Below are 23,543 nucleotides of genomic sequence, written 5' to 3'. Positions count from 1 at the left end.
GAGGTCCCCCCCCCCCTAAGAAACACAAAGTCTATAATGCCACTCCTTGAACTCATTGACCATTCTCATTCTCATGACTCCATCAGGCAATGCATTCCACCCTCCATGCAAAGAAACCACTCCTCACCCTCTTGCTCACAGTTTCCTTTCGTAACTTCCAGGGATGGCCTCTTGTCATCACTCCTTCCTGCTGTTCAACCAAGCGAAAGAACTCCCCAGTGTCAACCCTGTAACCACCTCTCAACAGTTTAAAGGTCTCAATCATATCACCTCTCCTTCTTCTATCCACCAAACTCTGCAGTCCACATTCCCTCAGCCGACTCATAACTATTTTTGTACAGTCCTGAAACCATCTTTGGTATCCGCCTTTGTACCCTATCCACAGTTAATTTATCCCCTTCAAATCCTGGGGACTAAATCTGAGAACAATAGTCTAAGTGTGGTCTGATCAGGGTCTTATACAATGGAATGATAACTGTTTTATCTCTGCAGGTCAGTGTCCTTCTCATAATTGCAGCAATCCTCTGTGTTACCTTTACCACCTTTGCAATATGTCCCCTAAATTTCAGGTTTCTATCAATCATCAACCCCAGATCTCTTGTCTCCCCTACTTCCTCCAGTATAACTCCTCCCATATTCTTCTTTAATCCTTTATCCAAGTTTAAGCAAACACATTTTGTATGTGAAGTTTCTTCCCAAAAAGGTTGCTTAATAGATGCTAATCACTTCATTTTAACCGACTCAGTATTCATAATGCAAAGCACACATCCTTTTGGTCTGTATAATGTTATGCATTATGGGAAGGGCCACTACTCAGACATGTTTTGACCTTAATTGAGGCTTTCATCAGTTCAAGGTATACACATCATCGGTAACTTTGGTCTCAGTGACTAATGGCGAATTGCAGGAATTTTTATCCTACTTTCTTACAAATACAGGCAGTCCTTATTTTGCACAGTAGTGTGGGACAGTAAAAATGACTGTGGAAGCTGAATAATCAATGGAAAAAATTGATTATTCCATGACCTTTAATTTTTTTTTCTTAAAACATCAGTTATAAATGTATATAGGAAAAAAAAAAGTAATATTTATTTAGTATACTTCTTTGTAATAACTTATCAGTAGTAGTCTGAAGTGCTTGCTTTCTTTTTCTTCTAACTTACAATAGAGAGCAAACATCTTTTCTCTATTTCACCAAAGCAGAGAAACATCTTTTCTCTGCTTTGGTGAAATGTCATGCTCCTTTCTAAGTTTGGATCAGCTTTCCTGGGTGTTAATGTTTATTTCTTGGTTAAGATCATCCTCATATTTCCAACAGCTAAAAAACGTTGCCTACAGTATTGAATGCTTTTATCACAAACAGATATGGCATCGTATAATAATCTTTGTTTTGAAGACTATAAGTTCTTCTCCTTGCTATAAAGAATATATTGAGCTATGGGTAGCTATAATGAGAACAAAACATTGCTGTAGTGGTCTCACTATTAGACCACAAAACTATGGTCTACAGTGAGAAAAGCTATAGTTATAGCGAGAATAGACCATAGGTGGCAACAAGAATATGCACAGCAGTATGTAACATCCAAAACAGGGAGTGACAAAAAAAAATGTACTCTTCATTATGATAAGAAAAACCAATATCAAATTCTAGTTTTAAAAACAACAAAATGGTCTTCAATACAAGTAATTTGTAGATTTCAGGAATTTCAATATACCATTTGCATGAATATTATAGCATGTGATGTAATTTGTAGATTTCAGGAATTTCAATATACCATTTGCATGAATATTATAGCATGTGATGAAACTCAGTGATAACAGCTTCTGGATTAACATCAAAAAATTTTTAACAATTTTTAAAGTTCAGCTTTGAGATAAATATTTTACCTGATCAACTGTATTAAAGTACTCTTTCAGTACATCAGTGATTTGCATGTCCATGAAGAGAGCAAACTGTGACAGAGTACAATTCAGATCTGATGTTTCCATTCTATTCCATATATTTTTAATATCTTCAGTAACATCCATCTTTTCTAATGTGCTGAAAAACCAAAATTATTTTAAATGATGTAACTAAGTCAATTAGAGGGAAAAGGTAACATAATAAAAATATTGAATTCACTCAGGAGAATTTTAAATGTTCTTCAAAATATGATCAAATTTAGTATGGTAAGCTGAATATAAGTAATTTGTAGTATATTTTGCCTTCCATTTCAAGTCATCAAAAAAAGATAGAAAGAGCTATAACTAATGGTGTTGCAGTGAGTGAAAAAATTCTTAATTCTAATGGATGCTGGGTAGCATGAAGATGGAGGTAATGCGTGTTGTGAGCTGTTAAAAAAAAGATAAACATTATTAAGTAAGAAAATATATTATTGTGTTTATTTCATTGCCAATACTGGTTTTTAAGTTTGCTATTCAAATTGAAAAAAAAATAAAAAATCAGCTACTGCTTTTTTTTTTTTTTTTTTTTTATTCCAGTATAGGGAGTAGACGAGGCCATTTTAGCCCTGTCTGACTTTTGGAGACCGGGCAGTTCAATCTCCACTGGTAGCCAATCAGACATAGCTGGCCCAAGGCTATTAGTAATTAAGAAGCACACAGTGAAGAGAAAGCTCAACAAGTGCCACCATCTCGTGGTCTCTAACCTTAACACAATATATTTAATGTCTGAAAATAGTGTGAGTTCTACGGTCGAATTTCTTGGGTTTATGGGACGAAAAACCCGAGTTTCTGGGAGAAAAAACCCGCTTACCTATGCCAGAGATCAACTAACTCTGGAACTGGTCAAAAAAAGGCTTAGAAATTTCCTTTAGTCACCGACTAGATTTGAAACCAAGTCTTCCTTCATGTGGCCAAGCGCTGTAGTATGCAAACGCCAGGTTCAAATTGATGTTTTTTATTTTTTTATTTTTTGTATGCTTGTGTGGTATTTTGTTAGGATTTTATTGTCTCAGTATTGTTGGTATTGTATCCAACAGTATTGACTGTATTCAACATGGCAGCTGCTAATTTTGGCAATACACCCAGTCCCCCACCATTTAAAGACTACGTTATTCACAGCATAGTTGATTTTGTTGCCTGCTATGCAAGTGGTATGCAGGCATCCTGTTGTTTCAAAATGTGACAGGTGTAGGACTGGAATGTGCTGGTGTGTGTATGAAATGTAGGCAGTGAGAGGCACTAGGAAACATAAGAACATAAGTATGTTGGCCTCACAATTTAGCAGAAGCAGAGATAATACTTTGGAAATAGGTGAAATTTAGTTTGTGATACCAGTAGTCGGTTGGAAGAATGGTGGGAAGAATGTTAAAGATGTACACATGGATTTAACCTTGAGCAGGGTAGCAGATGGAGATGGTTTGTTTGATGGCCATGATTGTGCGTGCGCGCACGCGTGTGTGTGTGTGTGTGTGTGTGTGTGTGTGTGTGTGTGTGTGTGTGTGTGTGTGTGTGTGTGTGTGTGTGTGTGTGAATGTAACTTTAAAGCAGATGTGTGAGAGAGAAATAGAACTGCTGAAAATAAAGATTAAAGGAATGAAGACTGAGCTGAGGAGGGTGAATGAAGATATTAGGAGGATGGAGAAGTTGGCTACTGTGAGAAGAACGTGTAACAGAACAGCATCAGAGAGTAAAGAGGAAAGAGTGGAAATAGCAAAAAAACGTCAAGAAAGTGTAGAAGCAGGGCATCAGAGAGAACAATAAATCTGTTCAGAGCATAATGTATGGAGATTCAATGATTCAGGATGTGCAGAGTAGAGTGCAAGAGGAGTGCTTGCATGATGGAATGACAGTGTGGCAATGGAGGTGAAGAGGGATGAAAAAATGGAGATGATAGTAATGGTTGGGTCGCATGTCCTGAAAGGTAGTGTAGTGTAGTGTAGTGCAATATTTGAAGTTGGTGTTAGAGATAGTGCAGCAGAAATGTGTCTGAGGAAATATGGTGAGCATGATGCTGTGGTATAATAATGTAGAGTGGAGGAGAAGAATGGTAATAGTGAATGAGATGATAGTGAAAATGTATAGGAAAAGAGGTCTGGAAAATCTAGATGCATGGAGTATGTTTGAGAACAAAAGAAAACAAAGTCTCTCCAAATGCAGATATTTGGAGAGACTTTGTTTTCTGAGCAAGTGAGTGTATCAGGGCAGGGGAAACTAGAATTGCACAGGGGAATGTAGCAAGAATGGCTTAATGTTGTAATAGTGGCTTGAGAAATGAGATGGTGTACATTACATTACAGAGCCAGGTGAAGTATGAGAGGAGTAATAATGGCTATAGAATACTGGCAATGCACTACACTTTTTCTGTATGCAAATGATAGGAGCATTAGAAAAAAAAGAGAATGAGTTTGTGGCATTGATTAATTCACCCTCTCCATAGGTGTTGGTTAACTTGGTTAACTGAGGAGGATGTTCTAAGAGGGATAGAAATTGAAGGGTAGTACAGTGCATTTAAGCATGATAGGGAGGCTAAACGTGATGGTGGAGTGTAAAAAGTTGTCCACAGCATGGTAAGAGATGAACTGGGCCATCTTGGGGTGAGAATCACAGGGGAGGTAACACTAATGGCTTTGAGAATATATGGTGTGAGACAGATGTTTAAAACAAGATATCTAGTGGAATGCTGCTATTGACCAGGAAGTATAACTGGTTATGAGCAGGAAATATTTATGCAAATTAGTTTGGCAAGTGTAAAAAGAATGATCATTATGGGGACCTCATCTATAGCAATATAAATGGGTCAAAGGAGAGGACATGAGTAGAACAATAGGAGAATTAAATTTTTGGATTTCTTGAGGATCAACTGTCTTAGGTAGCATTTGGGGGAGGGAACATGAAATCAAGACTTTTGAATTTGGTCATAGCATCGGAGGATCTGATTGTAACTAAGATGCTCAGATGTCATACTTGTCCCACCCCTTTCCCCCATTGGTGACAGTGACTTGGAGTGCAGTCTGACTTGGAGGATGAATAGGCATGGGGAAATATCAAAACAGAAAGAATTTATGTGGAATTATAAGGAGACAGGCACTGTCATAGACTTAGAAACTACTTTGCAGCAGCCAATGGATGAAAGAATTTGAAGAAAAGGGGGGGAGTCATTAATGCTTCGGAGATACTTAAGAAAATGTTGTCAACAGCAATGGCAGAATGTATGTCTCGAGTGAAGAAGATAAAGCAATTTGAAGTCAAATGGATATCAAGAGAAAGAAAATGGGAATTGCACAAGAAAAAGAGATTATGGAAGACATATAAAGAGAGAGAGAGAGAGAGATAGAACAGTTGCAGAATATAGGGCTCAGGCCAGGAAAGTGACTAGTCTTGTAAGGAAAGAAAAATTAGAATATCAGAGAAGAATGGGCTGCAATCCAAGGAGAATCCCAAGGAGTTTTTTCACTATGTGGCAAGTAGGAGGATATATGATATTGGATGGATTACCTTGTGGATGGAAATGGGAATTGGGTGACCAAAGCATATGACATAGTCGAACTAGTTTGTTATTATTATCATTATTATTATTATTATTATTCAGGCCTCCATGGAGTCAAAACACTCATCATGGGAGGTCCCCCCCTAAGAAACACAAAGTCTATCATACCACTCCTTAAACTCATTGACCGTTCTCGCTCTCACCACTCCATCAGGCAATGCATTCCATGGTTTAACCACCCTCCATGCAAAGAAACCACTCCTCACCCTCTTGCTTACAGTTTCCTTTCGTAACTTCCAGGGATGGCCTCTTGTCATCACTCCTTCCTGCTGTTCAACCAAGTGAAAGAACTCCCCAGTGTCAACCCTGTAACCACCTCTCAACAGTTTAAAAGTCTCAATCATATCACCTCTCCTTCTTCTATCCTCCTCCAAACTCTGCAGTCCACATTCCCTCAGCCGATCCTTATAACTAACATTGTACAGTCCTGAAACCATCTTTGTTATCCGCCTTTGTACCCTTTCGACAGTTAATTTATCCCCTTCAAATCCTGGGGACCAAATCTGAGAACAATAGTCTAAGTGTGGTCTGATCAGAGTCTTATACAACAGAATGATAAACATTTTATCTCTGCAGGTCAGTGTCCTTCTCATTATTGCAGCAATCCTCTGTGTTACCTTTGCCACCTTATCAATATGTCCCCTAAATTTCAGGTTTCTATCAATCATCAACCCCAGATCTCTTGTCTCCCCTACTTCCTCCAGTATAACTCCTCCCACAGAGTATGCAGCATCCCATTGATGTTTCCCAAATCTCAAGACCTTACATTTTGCTGCATTAAACCGACATTCCCATTCATTTGCCCATCTATCTAGCTTATTCAAATCCTCTTGCAGGGCTACCACATCTGCACTATTACTAATAATCCTTCCCAGCTTCGCATTATCTGCAAACAATTGAATATCTCCTTGCAATCCACTGACAATGTCATTGATATAAAGGTTAAACAATATAGGTCCCAGTGCTGAGCCCTGTGGGACCCCACTTGTAACCCTATGCCTTTAATAATCACTTTGTTAGAGTGTTTCATCCTGGTAGAGCAGGCTATATTCTGAATATTGAGTGTGCTAAATGTTAATAAGGCAGGGGTCTAGATTTAATATCAGCCATTCACCAATCCAATACAGGGCTACCACATCTGCACTTTTAGTATTGGATTGGTGCCCGGCTTTCTGATAGGTATCAGAGAGATATATATGAGGAAGGAGCATCAAGGAGTAGGATGATTAAAGTAAGGTCCCAAAGGGTTCAGTTTTACAGGAATGTGCCATGGAACTGACTGTTGGCTTGGCTGTTTATTAATCTTGAAATGGGACAGGTTCCCAGAGAGCAGAAGGAGAGTAGGACCATTAGTACAGCCATCATTGCATAATGGTGGCAGGAGAATGGAGGTATCAAACTATAGGTCTATTTGTATTTCTTAAATAGTTGTTAAGATTTTGAAGAAATTGGTAAGAGCTCATATTCATATGGGTAGATGAGGTCAATATTATTTATGCAGGCCAACATGGATTTTGTTAAAGGGCACTCTTGTTTTAGTAATCAGGTAACCTTTTACAATAGAGTAACAGGAGCAGTGGATGAGGGTAAGGCATATACTGTAATTTTTTTTTGGATTTTCAAAGGCATCTGACAGGGTGCCACATACAAGTTTAATAGTTGCCTGATATTCAAACCCATATGATGCAACTTAAAAATGAACTTGTATGTGGCATCCTGTCAGATGCCTTTGAAAATCCAAAAAAAAATTACAGTATATGCCTTACCCTCATGTATTGGATTGATGACTGGCTTTCTGATAGGTATCAGAGAGATAGATAGATATATATATGAGGAAGCAGCATCAAGGAGTAGGATGATTACAAGTGGAGTCCGACAGCATTAGTAGTCGGGCCATTACTGTTCAATCTTTATGTCAATGATATTGTCACAGGATTACAGGGAGATGTTCAGTTGTTTGCTGATGATATGAAGCTCGGGAAGGTTATTAATAATAGTGCTGATATTTTGGCTTCTTCAAGAGGATTTGAATAAAGGTAGACAAAAGAATGGGAATATCAGTTTAATACAACTGAATGTAAGGTTTTAAAATTTGGGATCTACAGGTGGGATACTTCATGCTCAGTATGGTTTAGGGATCTCAGAGTGATTGTGGGTAGAGGAGATCTGAGGTTCTGAGAACATACTGCGAAGGTTGTGAGGACATCTCAGAGAATTACTGCAACGTTGAGGAGTACCCTGGGATTTGAAGGGAATGAAGTAACCTTGGAGAGGGTAGAGAGATGGATAAAAAAAAATGATATCAGGTCTGTTGTTTTATGAGGATAGATTGAGGGCATGCAGACTTCAGAGTTTGGTGAGTAGAGGAAAAATGGGGGGAAAGTATGATCAAAACATTTAAGTTATTGAAGAATTATTATTGTGCTAACACCAAGGATATTTTTCGTATGGTATGACAAGGGAAAGGAGCAAGAACAAGAGGCCATCCCTGGAAGTTGTAAAAGAAGATGGTGATTAAAAGGGTAAGAAGTAAGTTTTTTGCATGGAGGGTAGTAAGAGCATTGAATGCATTGCCTGAGAGGGTAGTGAATGTGCAGACAGTGTGGATGAGTTTAAGGAATGGTATGATAGAATTCGTGCTGATCTCCCATGATGAGTTTTGTGATTCCATGGAGGGCAGGTAATAATAATAATAATAATAATGGGTGATTAAATAAAGCATAATTTTGCAATCTGGAATTTTCCGAAAATTTTGCAAGATTTAAAGTAAAAATCCTCATTTCAAAAACAACAGTTAAAGTTAGAATATGTCTACCATCAGAGTTAATTTTTTCATAACATAAACTTTTTTATTGGACTAGTGAGTTGGATTGATAAATGGCTGTCAGATATATATCAGCAAGTTGTATATGAGAGTGCAGTATCCCAAAGGAGGAAAGTCACTAGTAGTGTGCAGCAGTGGTCTGTTTTGGAGGTGATTGTTGCTTAACTTTTATATTAATGATATTGGGATAGGTTTCAATAGACAAGGCATATTAGACAAGGATGCATACTCTCACCATTACTATTCAACCTTTACAGTGAAAATATAATGAAAAGATCTCTAGAAAAGTGGAATGGAGGCATTAAATTAGGTGGCTGAACAATCACTAACCTACGATATGCAGATGACACAGTGATAATAGCAACAAATGAACAGGAATTAAAATCCATCCTAAATCAATTAGAATGGGAAAGCTTGAGCCATAGTTTACAAATAAATCAAGACAAAATCAAAGACTGGAAGACTGGACAACAAATTTATGATGGACATTGAAGCAGAGCTCAAGAAACAAAAAAAACACACCTCAGGAACAAAGCATTGAATCACACTGCACACACCTAAAACAAACCATTGCAAAATCTGCAGCCCAAAACATCCCAATAAAAAAGAAGAATGGTAATCCATGGATTACAAAAGAAACCCTGTAACTAATTGAAAAAAGGAAACACATTAAAACAACAGATTGGAAAAACCCAAATTATCTGAACCTGAATAAAGCTATTAAGAAATCTTGTCAAAAAGATAAAAACAGCTATATCCAAAACATCTGTAAAGAAATAGAAAGCCACTCCAACTCTAATGAAACAACAAATTTATTCAAGAAGGTTAAGGATATAACCAAAAAATTCAAGCCAAAACTTAATATAATTACAGAGAAAAACGGCAAGATCTTAAATGACACTAATGACATATCCAGAAGATGGAAAGAATATTGCGCCAAGCTTTACAAGGACCCAGCTATTCAAAAAGAAGATGAAGGAGGGAGCTATGGAAAACACGGAAATGGAGATCCTCAAAAGTGAAGTAGAACAAGCAATCAAAAAATTAAGGAATAACAAAGCCCCAGGTCCTGATTCAATACTGGCTGAAATGCTGAAAAACTTTGGAGAGAATGCAGTCAACTGGATACATGATTTATGCAACAAAATTTTGAAGACTGGAAGACGGCCAAATGACTGAACTAGTTCCACCATTATCTCAATCTACAAGAAAGGCAATCACAACAAATGTGAAAACTACTGCACCATTGCCCTTATCTCACATACCAGCAAGATTTTACTACACGTTATTAGGGAAAGATTACAAAGTTTTATAGACCATCAGATCTCAGAAGAACAAGCAAGATTCAGAAAAGGTCGAGGAACTAGAGATCGTATATCTAACATCAGACAAATTATCGAAAAAAGCAAGGGAATTCAACTTAAGCCTTTATCTATATTTTATAGATTACTCCAAGGCCTTTGACTGTATGAGATGGGATATTTTATGGGACATCATGCAAGGATCAGGAATACCAAACCATCTAGTAATCCTCATATCAAACTTATATCAACAAAATCAAGCAACAGTAAGAATCGAAAACTCAGTGTCCCCTGCATTCCAATTTGAGAAAGGTTCAAGACAAGGATGCATACTCTCACCATTACTATTCACCCTTTACAGTGAAACTATAATGAAAAGATCTCTAGAAAAGTGGAATGGAGGCATTAAATTAGGTGGCCGAACAATCACTAACCTGCGATATGCAGATGATACAGTGATAATAGCAACAAATGAACAGGAATTAAAATCCATCCTAAATCAATTAGAATGGGAAAGCTTAAGCCATGGTTTACGAATAAATCAAGGCAAAACCAAAATAATGGATTTAAACAATGCAAGAGATAGATGTAGAAGGAATTGAAATTGTCGACAATTTCAATCACTTTGGAGTGATAATAAAAAAAAGATGGATGTAAAAAAGAGATAAGAAGAAGAACAGCACTAGCTAAGAAAGCGATGACTGATATGAATAAGATCTGCAAAGACAGGCACATCTCCAAAAAAAACAAAATTAAGCTTGTAGAAACCTTAGTTTATTTGATCTTTTTCTATGCTTCTGAATCTTGGACAATGACAAAAGATGACAGAAGAAGAATTGAGGCATTCAAGCTCTAGTGCTGGAGAAGATTGTTAAGAATGTCTTGGACAAAAATGAACAAACAAATATATCCTAGAAGAATTGAATATCCACACATAAACATAACTGACCAGAGAATAGTGTAATATTTTGGACACATATGTAGAAGGGAAGGCGACTGCCTAAAAAAAATAATCATACAGGGTAAACAGTGTGGGAAAAGAAAAAGAGGGAAACCATCCTACAGGTGGAGTGACCAAATATCAAGAATAACTGGACTTAAACTAGAACAAGAAATAAGAGAAGCACAGGAGAGAAAGAAATGGTGACGCACCATCAGGAAGGTCATGTCCTCAGACAAGAGGACTTGTGGCCTTACAGGAAGACCTGAATAAATATGAGTGGGCAACTGGATGGAACTATCAGTTCAATGTTGCAAAGTGTAAGATTCTGAAATTTGGTATGTAAAAATGAGTGGAAAAGTAACACTTCATGGGAAATTTTGAATGAGGTTGATGAGATAAGAGATTTGTGAGTGATATTGAACAAGGACCTGAAGTTTAGAGGTTACTTTGCACAAGTTGTGAAATCAACACATCAGATTATGGCAATGATGTGGAGTACCTTAACATGCAGAAATAAAGAGTTTATGGTTCCATTGTATAAGACCTAGATGAAACCTCACATGGATTACTGTATACAGATTTAGTCACCTTTCACAATGATGAAGATATATCAGAAAGGATCCAAAAAAGACTGACCTTAGTCAATATCACTCGACAAAGAATGAAAGACAATTCAACTGGTCATTGGAATGTGGAATATGAAGTCAGATTTAGGGAAATGCAATTTGCAAAGACTGATGAATATGAGGGGGGAGAGGGGATATGATTGAGATATTAAAGTGGGTAAGAGGTTTGTGATGAATATGTAGACTTTTGATTAGTAAAATTCATTTATAAAGAGAAATATTATTATCATTATTATTATTATTATTATTATTATTATTATTATTATTATTATTCACATTATTATATCACAGCATGCACCAAGCAAGAAAAGCAAAAAGAGAAAAAAATTATCAATTTTTGTGGATCAAAGATGGCATGATACTCTTAAGAAAGTCACAAAATTCAAAGCCTATACAAATAAAAAGCTCAGAAGACATAGATAGGCTGCCAGAGTGAAACAAAAGACTCCAATTTAGTTCAAAAAGAAGATCTCAACAAAACAAAAATGAATGTGAACCATCAGATAGATGTAATTACATCAGAATACATCAGCAATTGTACTTTCGACTTGCTTGATGCATGGAAACAACACACAGTACAAGCGAGAGGACTCTCAATCTTGCATATTAACATCAGAAGCATCCGAAAACATTGCTTATTGTTACAGGCTTATCTGAGGAATTACACCAGTATTATTGATATATTGGTCCAAACTGAAGTATCCATAACTAATGATGAAGCGATTGCTTTCCAAATTCCAGGCTTCCAACAGCATTTGGCGGCATGTAACACAACATGCCGCCAAACAAAAAAGAGGGGGTGGAATATTAATATTTATCGAACATAAATTAATAGCAAAAGAAACTGCCTATCAATTTGAGCATGCTGAAACCCTTTGCCTCGAAATCAATAATACCACAAATAGACAGCATCGCATAATACTAAATGCAATTTACAGGCCACCAAACATAAACATGATAAAATTCTTGCACGAACTCAATTGCTGGCTTTCATGCCAAGAAATATGCTCAACTGAATACCTAATGATAATCGGCGACATAAACATAAATATTGCAAACAAAAACCAGAACAACACTGCACAATACCTAGACACACTATCCATGTATAATCTAATACCAACAATAACATCATGTACGAGAGAAGAAATATTCAGAAATACTATCACTGATTCCTGCCTAGATCATATAAACGTCCGAGCACCACCAAACAGTTACACTGCATCAGTCATAAAATGCAAAGTAACAGATCATTACTTCACGGCACTAAACCTGCACACTAAGACAATATCCATGCAATGCCCCACAGAAGAAAAGCAATACAAAACAATAATAGATGAATTAAAGCAATATCCAAATAACACAGCTTTAAAAACTGAATATAAGATAACAAGGAATTATCTTACAACACAAATAAGAAATGCAAAAAGAAACTACTACTACAGAGACAAATTAATCTCTGCACAAAACAACATCAAACAACCGGTCATCTGATCAACGCGATGCTAGATTATGCTGCCAACACCACCGCCTACGAAACCATAAACAAAGCTTTGAAAGAAGCAAAACCTGTCCAACAACTAGCAAATGACTTTAACCAATACTTTGCACACTCCATACAAGAACTACACAGAAATATTCCCCCAATCACAAAATGTGATCCTCCACTTGGACCACAATCAAAACAGACATTATGGTTCCCAACCATAAAAGAAACAGAACTTCTCTCTAATACATCAAATTTGTGTGTCTTATTTGAGAAAAGGGTATATGTGGAACTACAAGGAGGGTGATTATGAAGAGCTCAGGAGACAGCTTGCAGATGTAGTGTGGAATGAGGAGTTAGCTGGAAAAGAGATCAATGCAGCATGGGGGATTTTCAAAAACTATCTAGTAGATGCAATGCCTAAATGTATTCCAAGGGTGAGAAGGTTAAAAGGTGTGAGATGGATGAAAAAAGAGATTAAGCATGCAAAACAGAGAAAAAGATCATTGTGGAGGCAGTATAAGAGAAGTGGAAATAACCAATTTCATGAGGTCAATGAAGACCAAACAAGGAGGGTAACTTAGTTGATGAGAGTAGCTAAAGAGAGGTATGAACAGCAGTTAGCTAATGAAGCCAAAAAGAATCCTAGGGAGTTCTTTCAATATGTAGCCAGCAAAAGAAAGAATGATTATGGAAGGATGACATTAATTGGAGAAAATGGTATAAAGACAGCTGTTGCAGAATGTGTGGTGGCGATAATGAGAAGTTCGTAGAGATCTTTCGATCTTGTGAATCTGAATTCATGGAGAGATTGAGAGCAGTTGATGAGGTTGGGGAGGGGAGACTGAGTGTAAGTGAGCAAGAGGTGTTTGGGGAGTTGAGTAAACTAGATGTAAATAAGGCTGTGGGACTTGATAATATATCACCACGTATTCTGAAGGAATGTGCAAGGGAGTTGACACCTGACTTGACTTATTTTTTTAATACAAGTCTTGCACTTGGTCAAGTTCCTAAGGAGTGGAAGGAGGGCAAGATTGTGCCACTTCATAAAGGAGGTGATTGAACTCAAGCATCAAACTATAAGCCTAACTGTCTGTCAAGTGTTGTGGTTAAGTTGTTGGGGAAGCTTGTGAGAACTAGGATCCAGAGTTGGGTTGACAGCATGGATTTGCTAAAGGGAGGTCATGTTTTAGTAATCTACTTACTTATTACAATAAAGTGACTGATTTATTGTAATAGTGCAAATGTGGTAGCCCTGCAAGAGGATTTGAATAAGCTAGATAGATGGACAAATGAATGGGAATGTCGGTTTAATGCAGCAAAATGTAAGGTCTTGAGGTTTGGGAAACATCGATGGGATGCTGCATACTCTATGGGAGGAGTTATACTGGAGGAAGTAGGGGAGACAAGAGATCTGGGTTGATGATTGATAGAAACCTGAAATTTAGGGGCCATATTGCAAAGGTGGCAAAGGTAACATTGCTGCAATAACGAGAAGGACACTGACCTGCAGAGATAAAATGTTCATCATTCTGTTGTATAAGACTCTGATCAGACCACACTTAGACTATTGTTCTCAGATTTGGTCCCCAGGATTTGAAGGGGATAAATTAACTGTCGAAAGGGTACAAAGGTGGATAACAAAGATGGTTTCAGGACTGTACAATGTTAGTTAGAAGGATCGGCTGAGGGAATGTGGACTGCAGAGTTTGGTGAATAGAAGAAGGAGAGGTGATATGATTGAGACTTTTAAACTGTTGAGAGGTGGTTACAAGGTTGACACTGGGGAGTTCTTTCGCTTGGTTGAACAGTGGGAAGGAGTGATGACAAGAGGCCATCCCTGGAAGTTACGAAAGGAAACTGTGAGCAAGAGGGTGAGGAGTGGTTTCTTTGCATGGAGGGTGGTTGAACCGCGGAATGCATTGCCTAGTGGAGTGGTGTGAGCGAGAACGGTCATTGAGTTTAAGGAGTGGTATGATAGACTTTGTGTTTCTTAGGGGGGACCTCCCCTCGATGAGTCTTGACAGACTTTATGTTCTTAGGAAGGACCTCCCACGATGAGTCTTTTGACTCCATGGAGGCCTGAATAATAATAATAATAATAATTATTATTATTATTATTTCGATGCCAACTACAAGACAGTCAGAAATACATAACGTATAACAAGACCTCAGACAACTAATTATATCACATATATATATATATAATAATCACTATTGAAAGGCCACACGAAACTTCCACATCTCAGCTATGATAAACAAATTACCTTTTGAATACAGAAGCGTTACAAACTACAATAGCCTGAAAAGAGCTTTAAGGACATAGTATGAACAAGAAACATGCACCCAAAACGTTTTTTTTGTGTGTGTGCGTGCGTGCGTGCGTGCGTGCGTGCGTGCGTGCGTGCGTGCGTGCGTGCGTGTGTGTGTGTGTGTTTTCGTTTTCCTTCCAATAGTAACCCTAAAAGGAGGTAATTTATTCCTACATGCTCCATTGCATTACAATGCTTATATTACATGTAGCTTATAAGTACTGATTAACATTTCTATTTATATTTTTGTATTAATTTTCATATTTACATTTAGATTTTTATATATATATATATTAACACTATACAGTATAATTCACATAATAACAGTATTTATGTTAGATCACAGGGACTGGAAATTGATTTTATTAGCAAATTTAGTTAATTCTATGTAATAGTTTTCAATAGATCTCTGTCTTGACACTGGCCACTTGTCTCCGGAAGTGATGACGTGTTGTATTAGAGGCATCCAGATGGAGTCCAATAGCTGACAGTCTTAAAGTATGTGGTCAACAGTCTGTCGAAGGTGTGGACTGCAAATGCACGATGGTGATTCCAGGATATGGAATCTGTGAAGGTAGTGTCTTAGTTTTTCGTGTCCCGTTAATAGCGTGGTTAAACCTGGAGAAATGGCGTGTCTTTTCAGCCGGAGTTTTTTTTCTGATGCTAGGAAAGAATTCTTTTGTTGTTAATCCGTTTTTTGGTGTTTTACAGTCTTCTTCCCACATGCCTAGTCTTTTCTCTTCTGCAAGTGTTTTTGCAGATTTCGAGAATTTCTGGTAACTTGCTTCTAGCCATTCGTTTCTAGCTGCTTCTTTAACCAACTGATCCGCTCTCTCGTTTCCTGCTATTCCAGTATGCACTTTCCCCCAGCAGAAATTCATTTCCCATTCCTCTAGAGTGAGATTTCGAACCAGATTTCTTGTCTGTTGTATCAATGCTATATGGTTGTTCTGGTTTTTTATGCTGTCTATAGTGCTTCTACTATCGCTTAGATTGTTGCTGTCTTTTGCTGAGAGGTGTTGAGTTCTAATTCCTGGAGATATGTGAGTGACTGAACTATAGCAAGTTGTTCTGCTTGGTTGATGGAACAGAGAGGATGCAGTCTAGAACAGCGTTCTTGTATTATGGACTGTCTGTTGTATGCAGTGAATGAACAACCAACGTTCCTTTCGGTTTTGTTTCCGTCAGTGTATATTTGGAATTCGTCACTTTCAGAGCTTTCCTTCTCCTTAATATTTGTTTTCTTTGCTGGGTGAGGCCACCTGTAGTGAAGCAGACGTTCGTAGCAATTTGGATCGTTTTGTAACTTTCAATATATCTTCCGGAAGTGACTTCATATATGAGAGATAATTCTTGTATTTTCAGGCAGATCGGTGTTAGAGCTGCAATAATGCAAGTTGCCTCGAAAGATATTGTCCTGTATCCTTTGATTATGTGTATGGCTATAAGGCATTGAACTCTGTTTAGTTTTTGTTGGTTTATCTTTGATTTTAGTGTATGTTTCCAGGTAGGTGCAGCATAAGATATCAGTGGTAGTATAGCACCGCTATATATCATTTTCAGCACTTGTTGGCCTAATCCCCACTTAATCCTTGCCGACTTAGCTAGAAGGTTTACTATTTGTAAGCATTTTTTGGCAACATATGAGATGTGCTTATTGAAGGTGAATTTTTTGTCTATTGTTACTCCTAGGTATTTTAGCTCACTGGCAACCTCGAGAACCTCTCTGTTTAGAAAGCCTGTTACAGGTTGTTTTGATTTTTTTCATGCGATGTGGAGTACTTGGTGAAAGACTCATGGTAAAGGTGGAGTAAGTTCTGATCACTTTCCTTAGTAATGCAGAGCTTATAAATTTTACCTAAACAAGTTGCCACAAGGTGCTTTGACCTTATTAAATAAAAATCTCACAATGAGAGAAAGATGTAGAAAGTTTTTTACTTTGGGTATACTATATGTTAAAGATACCAAGTAATTTTATAAACTTGGTTTTAATCCTTTTTCCCAAGTAAGCAAACAGACAAGTAAGTCAAGAACATAGTTCAGGTCTGAGGCAACTCGTGGTAAAGGTGGAGTAAGCTCTGATCATTTTCAGAGCTTACTGAAAAGCACATCCCCTTGCATAGATGTATGATGATATGCATTAAAGGCAAGGGCCACTACTTACTCAGACTGGTTTTGACCTTTATTGAGGTATCATCAGCAGGAGCCAGACCCAAATATGCCAAAGTTGAAGTAATGCAGGGCTTATAAATTTTACCTAAACAACATTTACCTAAACTTTACCTAAAATTTTACCTAAACTCTGGCTCCTACTGATGAGATCTCAATAAATGTCGAAACCGGTCTGGATAGTGGCCCTTGCCTTTAATGCATAGCATCATACATCTCCGCAAGGGGATGTGTTTTGCATTAGGGGAAATACTAAGAAAAGTGATCAGAGCTTACTCCACCTTTACCACGAGTTGCCTCAGACCTGAACTATGTTCAGGTGCAAACTTGCTTGTTTGCTTACTTGGGAAAAAGGATTAAAACCAAGTTTATAAAATTGCTTGGTATCTTTAACATATAGTATACCCAAAGTAAAAAACCTCTATAAAATAAAGTTAAGTCATAACCAGTCTTGTCATTATCACTACTTTTCAAGTAATAGTTGTTAATATTACTGTTCTCATTTGTAATCACTTTAGTCTCACCAGTTTATCTCTCCTAATCTTCAGTTTTGCTTCTTATTTCCTCAGCTTCTTGCTCATGCCACTCTTTGTTCCTCCTTGTAACAAAAGTCTCTCTAACTGACTCACACCAAATTCATTCAAATGCAACCAGTCACTTTTGTACATTTCCATCTTTTCTTGTAATGCATTCCACAGATTCACAAACTTCACTTCCTTCTCCTCACACAGCTCTGCCAACATACCATCCAAGATCCTTGCTCTTCGTCTCAACTCATGATTATCATACATAGAAAACATGCTGACCATCTTTCCTACTACACTGTTATCTTTCACTCTCCTGAACAATCTGCTGATGTCCATTTTTACAAGCACTTTATATCCAACCAAGTCATTTGTTCCATCAACCACCACTAGCATGATTGCTTGTCTGTTCCTATCTAATTAATCAATTACCTGCTAATTCTCCCTCCTGGAAAACACACATACCTTATGGAATCTCTCATTTGCTACACCTTTAATATTGGAATCTTCATGCATCACCATTCTTATGTCATTTACCACCTCTTGCATCACTTCTTTTTCTCTGCTTTCCTTCATTCTAACCATTTTATACCTGTCAATTCTTATCCACCAAACTTCTCATCTCAGTACATATATTTTTCATTTCACTTCTGATCAAATCATTTTTCAAGTCTTGCATCCTGGCAGTTACACTCTCTGTCAGTTTATCATTTGTTTCCTCATTCCAACTTTTCTTAGCTTCCCCAGTGTCAGTTGCTTTCATTACTTCAGATATGCTTTCTTTCACTTTTGTTCTGTGTTTTATACAATTATTTCCTCCTACAATTGCTTCTGATATGTGCTTAAAAACTATCACAGTCAACAGTGGGAGAAAAAACTGCAGTCCCTTAAACACAGAGGACCAGAGCTCTACACACAGATCATAAACCTCTCCCATCAATCAGTAGTGAATGTAGTCTGGTTTACAATGATGTAGACAAAGTTGAAGCCTTTGTCAACAACCTAGAGAAGAAGTGTAGTCCAAATTACACCCATGTGGATCTAGACTTCATCAGTAAATTACACACCTCGGTAGGCACTGTAAGGTGAAACACACACAGTACATTAGCCCCATCCAACTGACATCACCTGCTGAGGTATGTGAAATCATCACCACACTTAAGAACAGGAGACCACCAGGCTCAGATAGGATTTCTAACAAAATCATCAAATGCCTGCCACAGTAATGCACATTATTGCTATTATTAATGCAATATTAATATATGACTACTTTCCTACACAACAGAAAATAGCAGATGTAATCTTAATTCCAAAACCAGGAAAAGCACCCCAAACTATCATCCAATCAGACTTTTCATATTATCACTTCAATAAATATAACTGATTGAAGTGATAATAATTTTGAGCAGGATGAAAATGAATATCATATGGCAAAGAAAATATGTCTAAAATGCATTTATCACAGTTAAGCTGTTGTCAGACTTTAGACTCAAATATACAAATATTATTGAAGAAAAAAAAATGAAATTTGAAACTGAGAACAGAAATGTGAAGACTCAATGACAAAATCTAAAGAAAACATAGATTGATTGAAGAAGATAGACATATGGTGAAGTGATCTGTAACGAAATACTTCAAGAATTTGATGATGATTTTGATAGAAATAACCAAGGGAAAAATTAAGCAGAAATAATTTTCATTTGATTTTGTAGAAATTCTACATTCTATTTGCTATTTTTCATGCCACCACTTTAATTTAATTCATGCTGGGAAAAAAAAAAAATTATTACATCTCCAAGGAGTCCATCAAGGGAGGACATTCTACTCTACACTCAACTCACTGTTGAGTGTAGAGTACATAACACTCTATAATATAATAGAGTAGATAATACTCTAAAACACTTTTTTTTCATGTTGAAAAAAAAAAAGTATTACATCTCCAAGGAGTCCATCAAGGGGGACATTCTACTGTATACTCAACTCACTGATACCACTACTTATCCACCAACTACACATAATGCCACCAACATCATCTATACACAATGCCATCTACTGCCTATAATCTGCTATGTGATGTGATTCCTCTTTACAACTAATGAGAGAATTTGGTTTCATCTTAATACATAACTTGCATATTTCCCATGATTCCAGATTAAGAGCCAATAATTTATAATGGATGGTCCTGAAAAGAATGGGGGAAAAAAACTAAGTTATTTCCATGTTCACCATTTTTTTATGCAACTCCCACCCACGAAAGGTTATAAACCTCTAGTACACTGGTACTGTGGATAAGTAAGGTTTCTTTTCTATTTTTTCATAAATTATATATATATATATGTGTGTGTGTGCACGTGCGTGCATGTGTGTGTGTGTGTCGCAAGTGAATGTGGTGGTAGATTTGAGTTGTGCTAAAGAAAAGTGCATTTAATTAGTGTATAGTGTGGCTTTTAATCACAAATTCTACTGCAATTTTTCAGTTTGGATACAAGTGCCCTTCAGTGGTGTTGCTGTTGAAATTTTTTGTTGTTTATATTATGTTTTGATACTTGTTTGTTCATACTGCTAATACATCTGTAAATAGCATCCATAAAAAATGTATGTCAGTGGCATGGAAAGCTTCTGTACAAACATCTGGCTCAGCCTTAGATTTTTCACAGTGGATGTGTTGCAAAAATTGCTATATGTATGCACCAAAAAATGAAAGATTTGAGGACTGTTTGGGTAAATAAGAAGAAGGAAAGCATTAACGTATGTAAGAAGTCTTTTATTATTATTATTATTATTATTATTATTATTATTATTATTATTATTATTACCCAAGACCCCATTTGAGTCAAAGACTCATCTAGGAGGTCCTTTTATCAAACACACAGCTCATCATACCATGCTTTAAACACACTCAAATTCCCTGCAGACACCACATTCTCGGGCGAGGAATTCCAATCATTCACAACTCTGCATTAAAAAACCTGCTTCTCACTCCCCAACTCAAATCCTCCTAATACAGCTTCCAGGGATGACCTCTGGTTCTCCCCTGATCTCCCACTATTTTCTGTAGAGCCTCTTCAGCATTGATCCTATCATTCCCAGAAGCCTTTGTGATGTCTTCACAATTTTGGCTATTTGTCCGCTAAATTTCAGATCCGTATCTACGGTCACCCCCAGATCTCTTATTTCCTCCACCTCTGACAATATATCCTCACCAAGTATAAATTCTGCATCCCATTTTTGTTTTCCAAATTTTAAAACCTTACTGCACATTTTGCAACATTGAACTCACATCCCCATTCCCGTTCCAAATCACTCAATTTATTCAAGTCCTCTTGTAAGGCCACAACATCTTCTTTAATCTTCATGGTTCTTTCCAACTTTGCATCATCTGCAAACTGAATATCTCTATCCAAATCTTCACCAATATAATTGATATACAAGTTAAACAGCAATGGCCCTAAAACAGACCCTGAGGCACACCACTAGTAACTTTCCTTTTTCTGGATATTGCTCCCCCATACACAATTTGTTGATACCTGCCAGATAGCCAGTCTCTAATTCAATGCACCAATCTAATATCCAACCCCATCCACTCCAATAATAAATTTAGTTTAATCCTTTATCCAAGTGTAAGCAAACAAAGTTTGTGCCTGAAGTATCTTCAGAACTGAGGCAACTTGTGGTAAAGGTGGACCAAGCTCTCATCACTCCTTGCCTTAGTATCTCCCATAATGCAAAGCACATCTCCTTGTGGGCATGTATAATGCTATGCATTAAGGGAAGGGCCACTACCCAGACCGGTTTCGACCTTTATCGAGGTCTCGTCAGTGGGAGCCAGACCCAGAGGTGGTGATACTAAGGCAGAAGCATTGAGAAGTCATATTTACTTATAAGCGTTGCCAAAAGGTGTCACCTTATTATTAAATTACTCTGGATTTATAGAAAGATGTTGGAAGATTTTGAAAGATGTTGGAAGAAACTCCAACATCTTTCTCTAACTCCAGAGTAATTTAATAATAAGGTGGGACACCTTTTGGCAACTCGCAGGCAAATATGACTTCTCCATTGCTTGTGCCTTAGTATCACCATCTCTGGGTATGGCTTCCACTCATGAGACCTCAATAAAGGTCGAAATCGGTTTGGGTAGTGGCTCTTTCCCAAATGCATAGCATTATACATGTCTGCAAGGAGGTGCTTTGCATTATGAGAGATACTAAGACAAGGAGAGATGAGAGCTTGGTCTACCTTGACCATGAGTTGCCTCAGTCCTGAAGATACTTCAGGCACAAACTTTGTTTGCTTACACCTGGATAAAGGATTAAACTAAATTTATTATAGTGTGGAATTTTTTCTTGACTATTATTTATAAGACTATTACACTTTTTTTATATAATGTTCGTCAAGTAGCTTTATTTTATCGTCCTATATGTTTCACCAATTTTTCTATCAGCATCTTCAGGGAATACAAACTAGTAAGCTATATGAAGGTAACAGACTAGGTTATAACTGATGGTTCTAATTCATACAAAAAATTAGTATTGAACGAGGCAATTGCCGTGTCTCGGGAACGTGATTTATTCGTTATGGCTCATGATGTAATTGTCATGAAAGTTCATTTCTTTGATGTTTAATGATCTGATTAAAGCTTTTCAAATTTCTGGTAAGGTTAGACCTTGATTCTTATTTAGGTTTTCAGTTTTATGGGTGACTGTAGCTGCTTCCTTGAAGATTCTTGAATGGTAGTTATCTTTATAGGGCATAAGGCTCTTATCCCACTCAATGTGATGGTTAGTAGAGGCAAAGTGGCAAGAAAGGCCTGAAATGTCTTGTCTGTTGTTTCTGACATATCCTATGTGTTCTTTCTTTCTCGTTTCAAAGCTTCTAGAGGTCTGACCTACATAACTAATACCACATGAGCAAGGTATATTATATACTCCAGAGTACTTGTAGAATGGATGAGGATCTTTCGGTGATCTTAAAAATTTCTAGAGGAAAAATCTTATCACAGATCATTCCAAAACTGAAAATTTGGTACAGATATGTGGATGATATCTTTCTCATTTGGGATCATACGAAAGAAGAACTAATGGATTACCTTAACCAAATCAATAGTTTCCACCATACCATTAAATTCACATTAGAAATTGAAAAAGATGGAAAACTGCCATTCTTTAACATCCTAATAAAGAAACAAACCAATAATAGTATCAGCCTATCTGTTTATAGAAAACCTACAAATACTGGACGTTACCTCCATTTCAACTCGTCTCATCATATAGCTCAGAAACTTAGCATTATCCATATGCTCAAGAAAAGAGCTATAGAGTACACAACAGATAAGAATGACCTACAAATGGAATTAACTACAATATCCAGAGAACTATCTTTAAATGGTTATCCAAAAAGACTCTACAACAAGATTCTCTTGACTGATATACCACATAGACAACGTGATGACGTCCAATACATCAGTACTATTACTATTCCATTTGTCAGCAGCATTTCCAAAAAATTAGAGCTAACCTTCTAAAACCACATAATATCAGAGTAGCATTCAAGCCAATCAACACTATTCGAAAATTTTTAAGATCACCAAAAGATCCTCATCCATTCTACAAGTACTCTGGAGTATATAATATACCTTGCTCATGTGGTATTAGTTATGTAGGTCAGACCTCTAGAAGCTTTGAAACGAGAAAGAAAGAACACATAGGATATGTCAGAAACAACAGACAAGACATTTCAGGCCTTTCTTGCCACTTTGCCTCTACTAACCATGACATTGGGTGGGATAAGAGCTTTATGCCCTATATAGAAGATAACTACCATTCAAGAACCTTCAAGGAAGCAGCTACTAATGTAGCTGCTTCCTTGAAGTA

The 23,543-nt window shown here is 37.1% G+C and overlaps 1 protein-coding gene across 1 annotated transcript in view; it reads right to left on the bottom strand.

Annotated features, from left to right (window-relative positions):
- Positions 1-23,543, bottom strand: part of LOC150109801 (lysophosphatidylcholine acyltransferase 1-like) — a 424,292-nt gene that overhangs the window by 147,702 nt on the left and 253,047 nt on the right. The window contains exon 10 of the mRNA XM_090396220.1: positions 1,888-2,041. Within this exon, the coding sequence (XP_090252346.1) occupies positions 1,888-2,041 (154 nt within the window). The remainder of the gene's footprint in view (positions 1-1,887; positions 2,042-23,543) is intronic.

Source organism: Typopeltis vanoorti, chromosome 1 (genome assembly GCF_054136105.1).
Source record: "Typopeltis vanoorti isolate ZY-2024b chromosome 1, IOZ_Tvanoo_1.0, whole genome shotgun sequence".
Taxonomy (NCBI): domain Eukaryota; kingdom Metazoa; phylum Arthropoda; class Arachnida; order Uropygi; family Thelyphonidae; genus Typopeltis; species Typopeltis vanoorti.
Note: the sequence above shows the minus strand (reverse complement) of the source record. Positions and strands in the feature narration are given on the sequence as shown.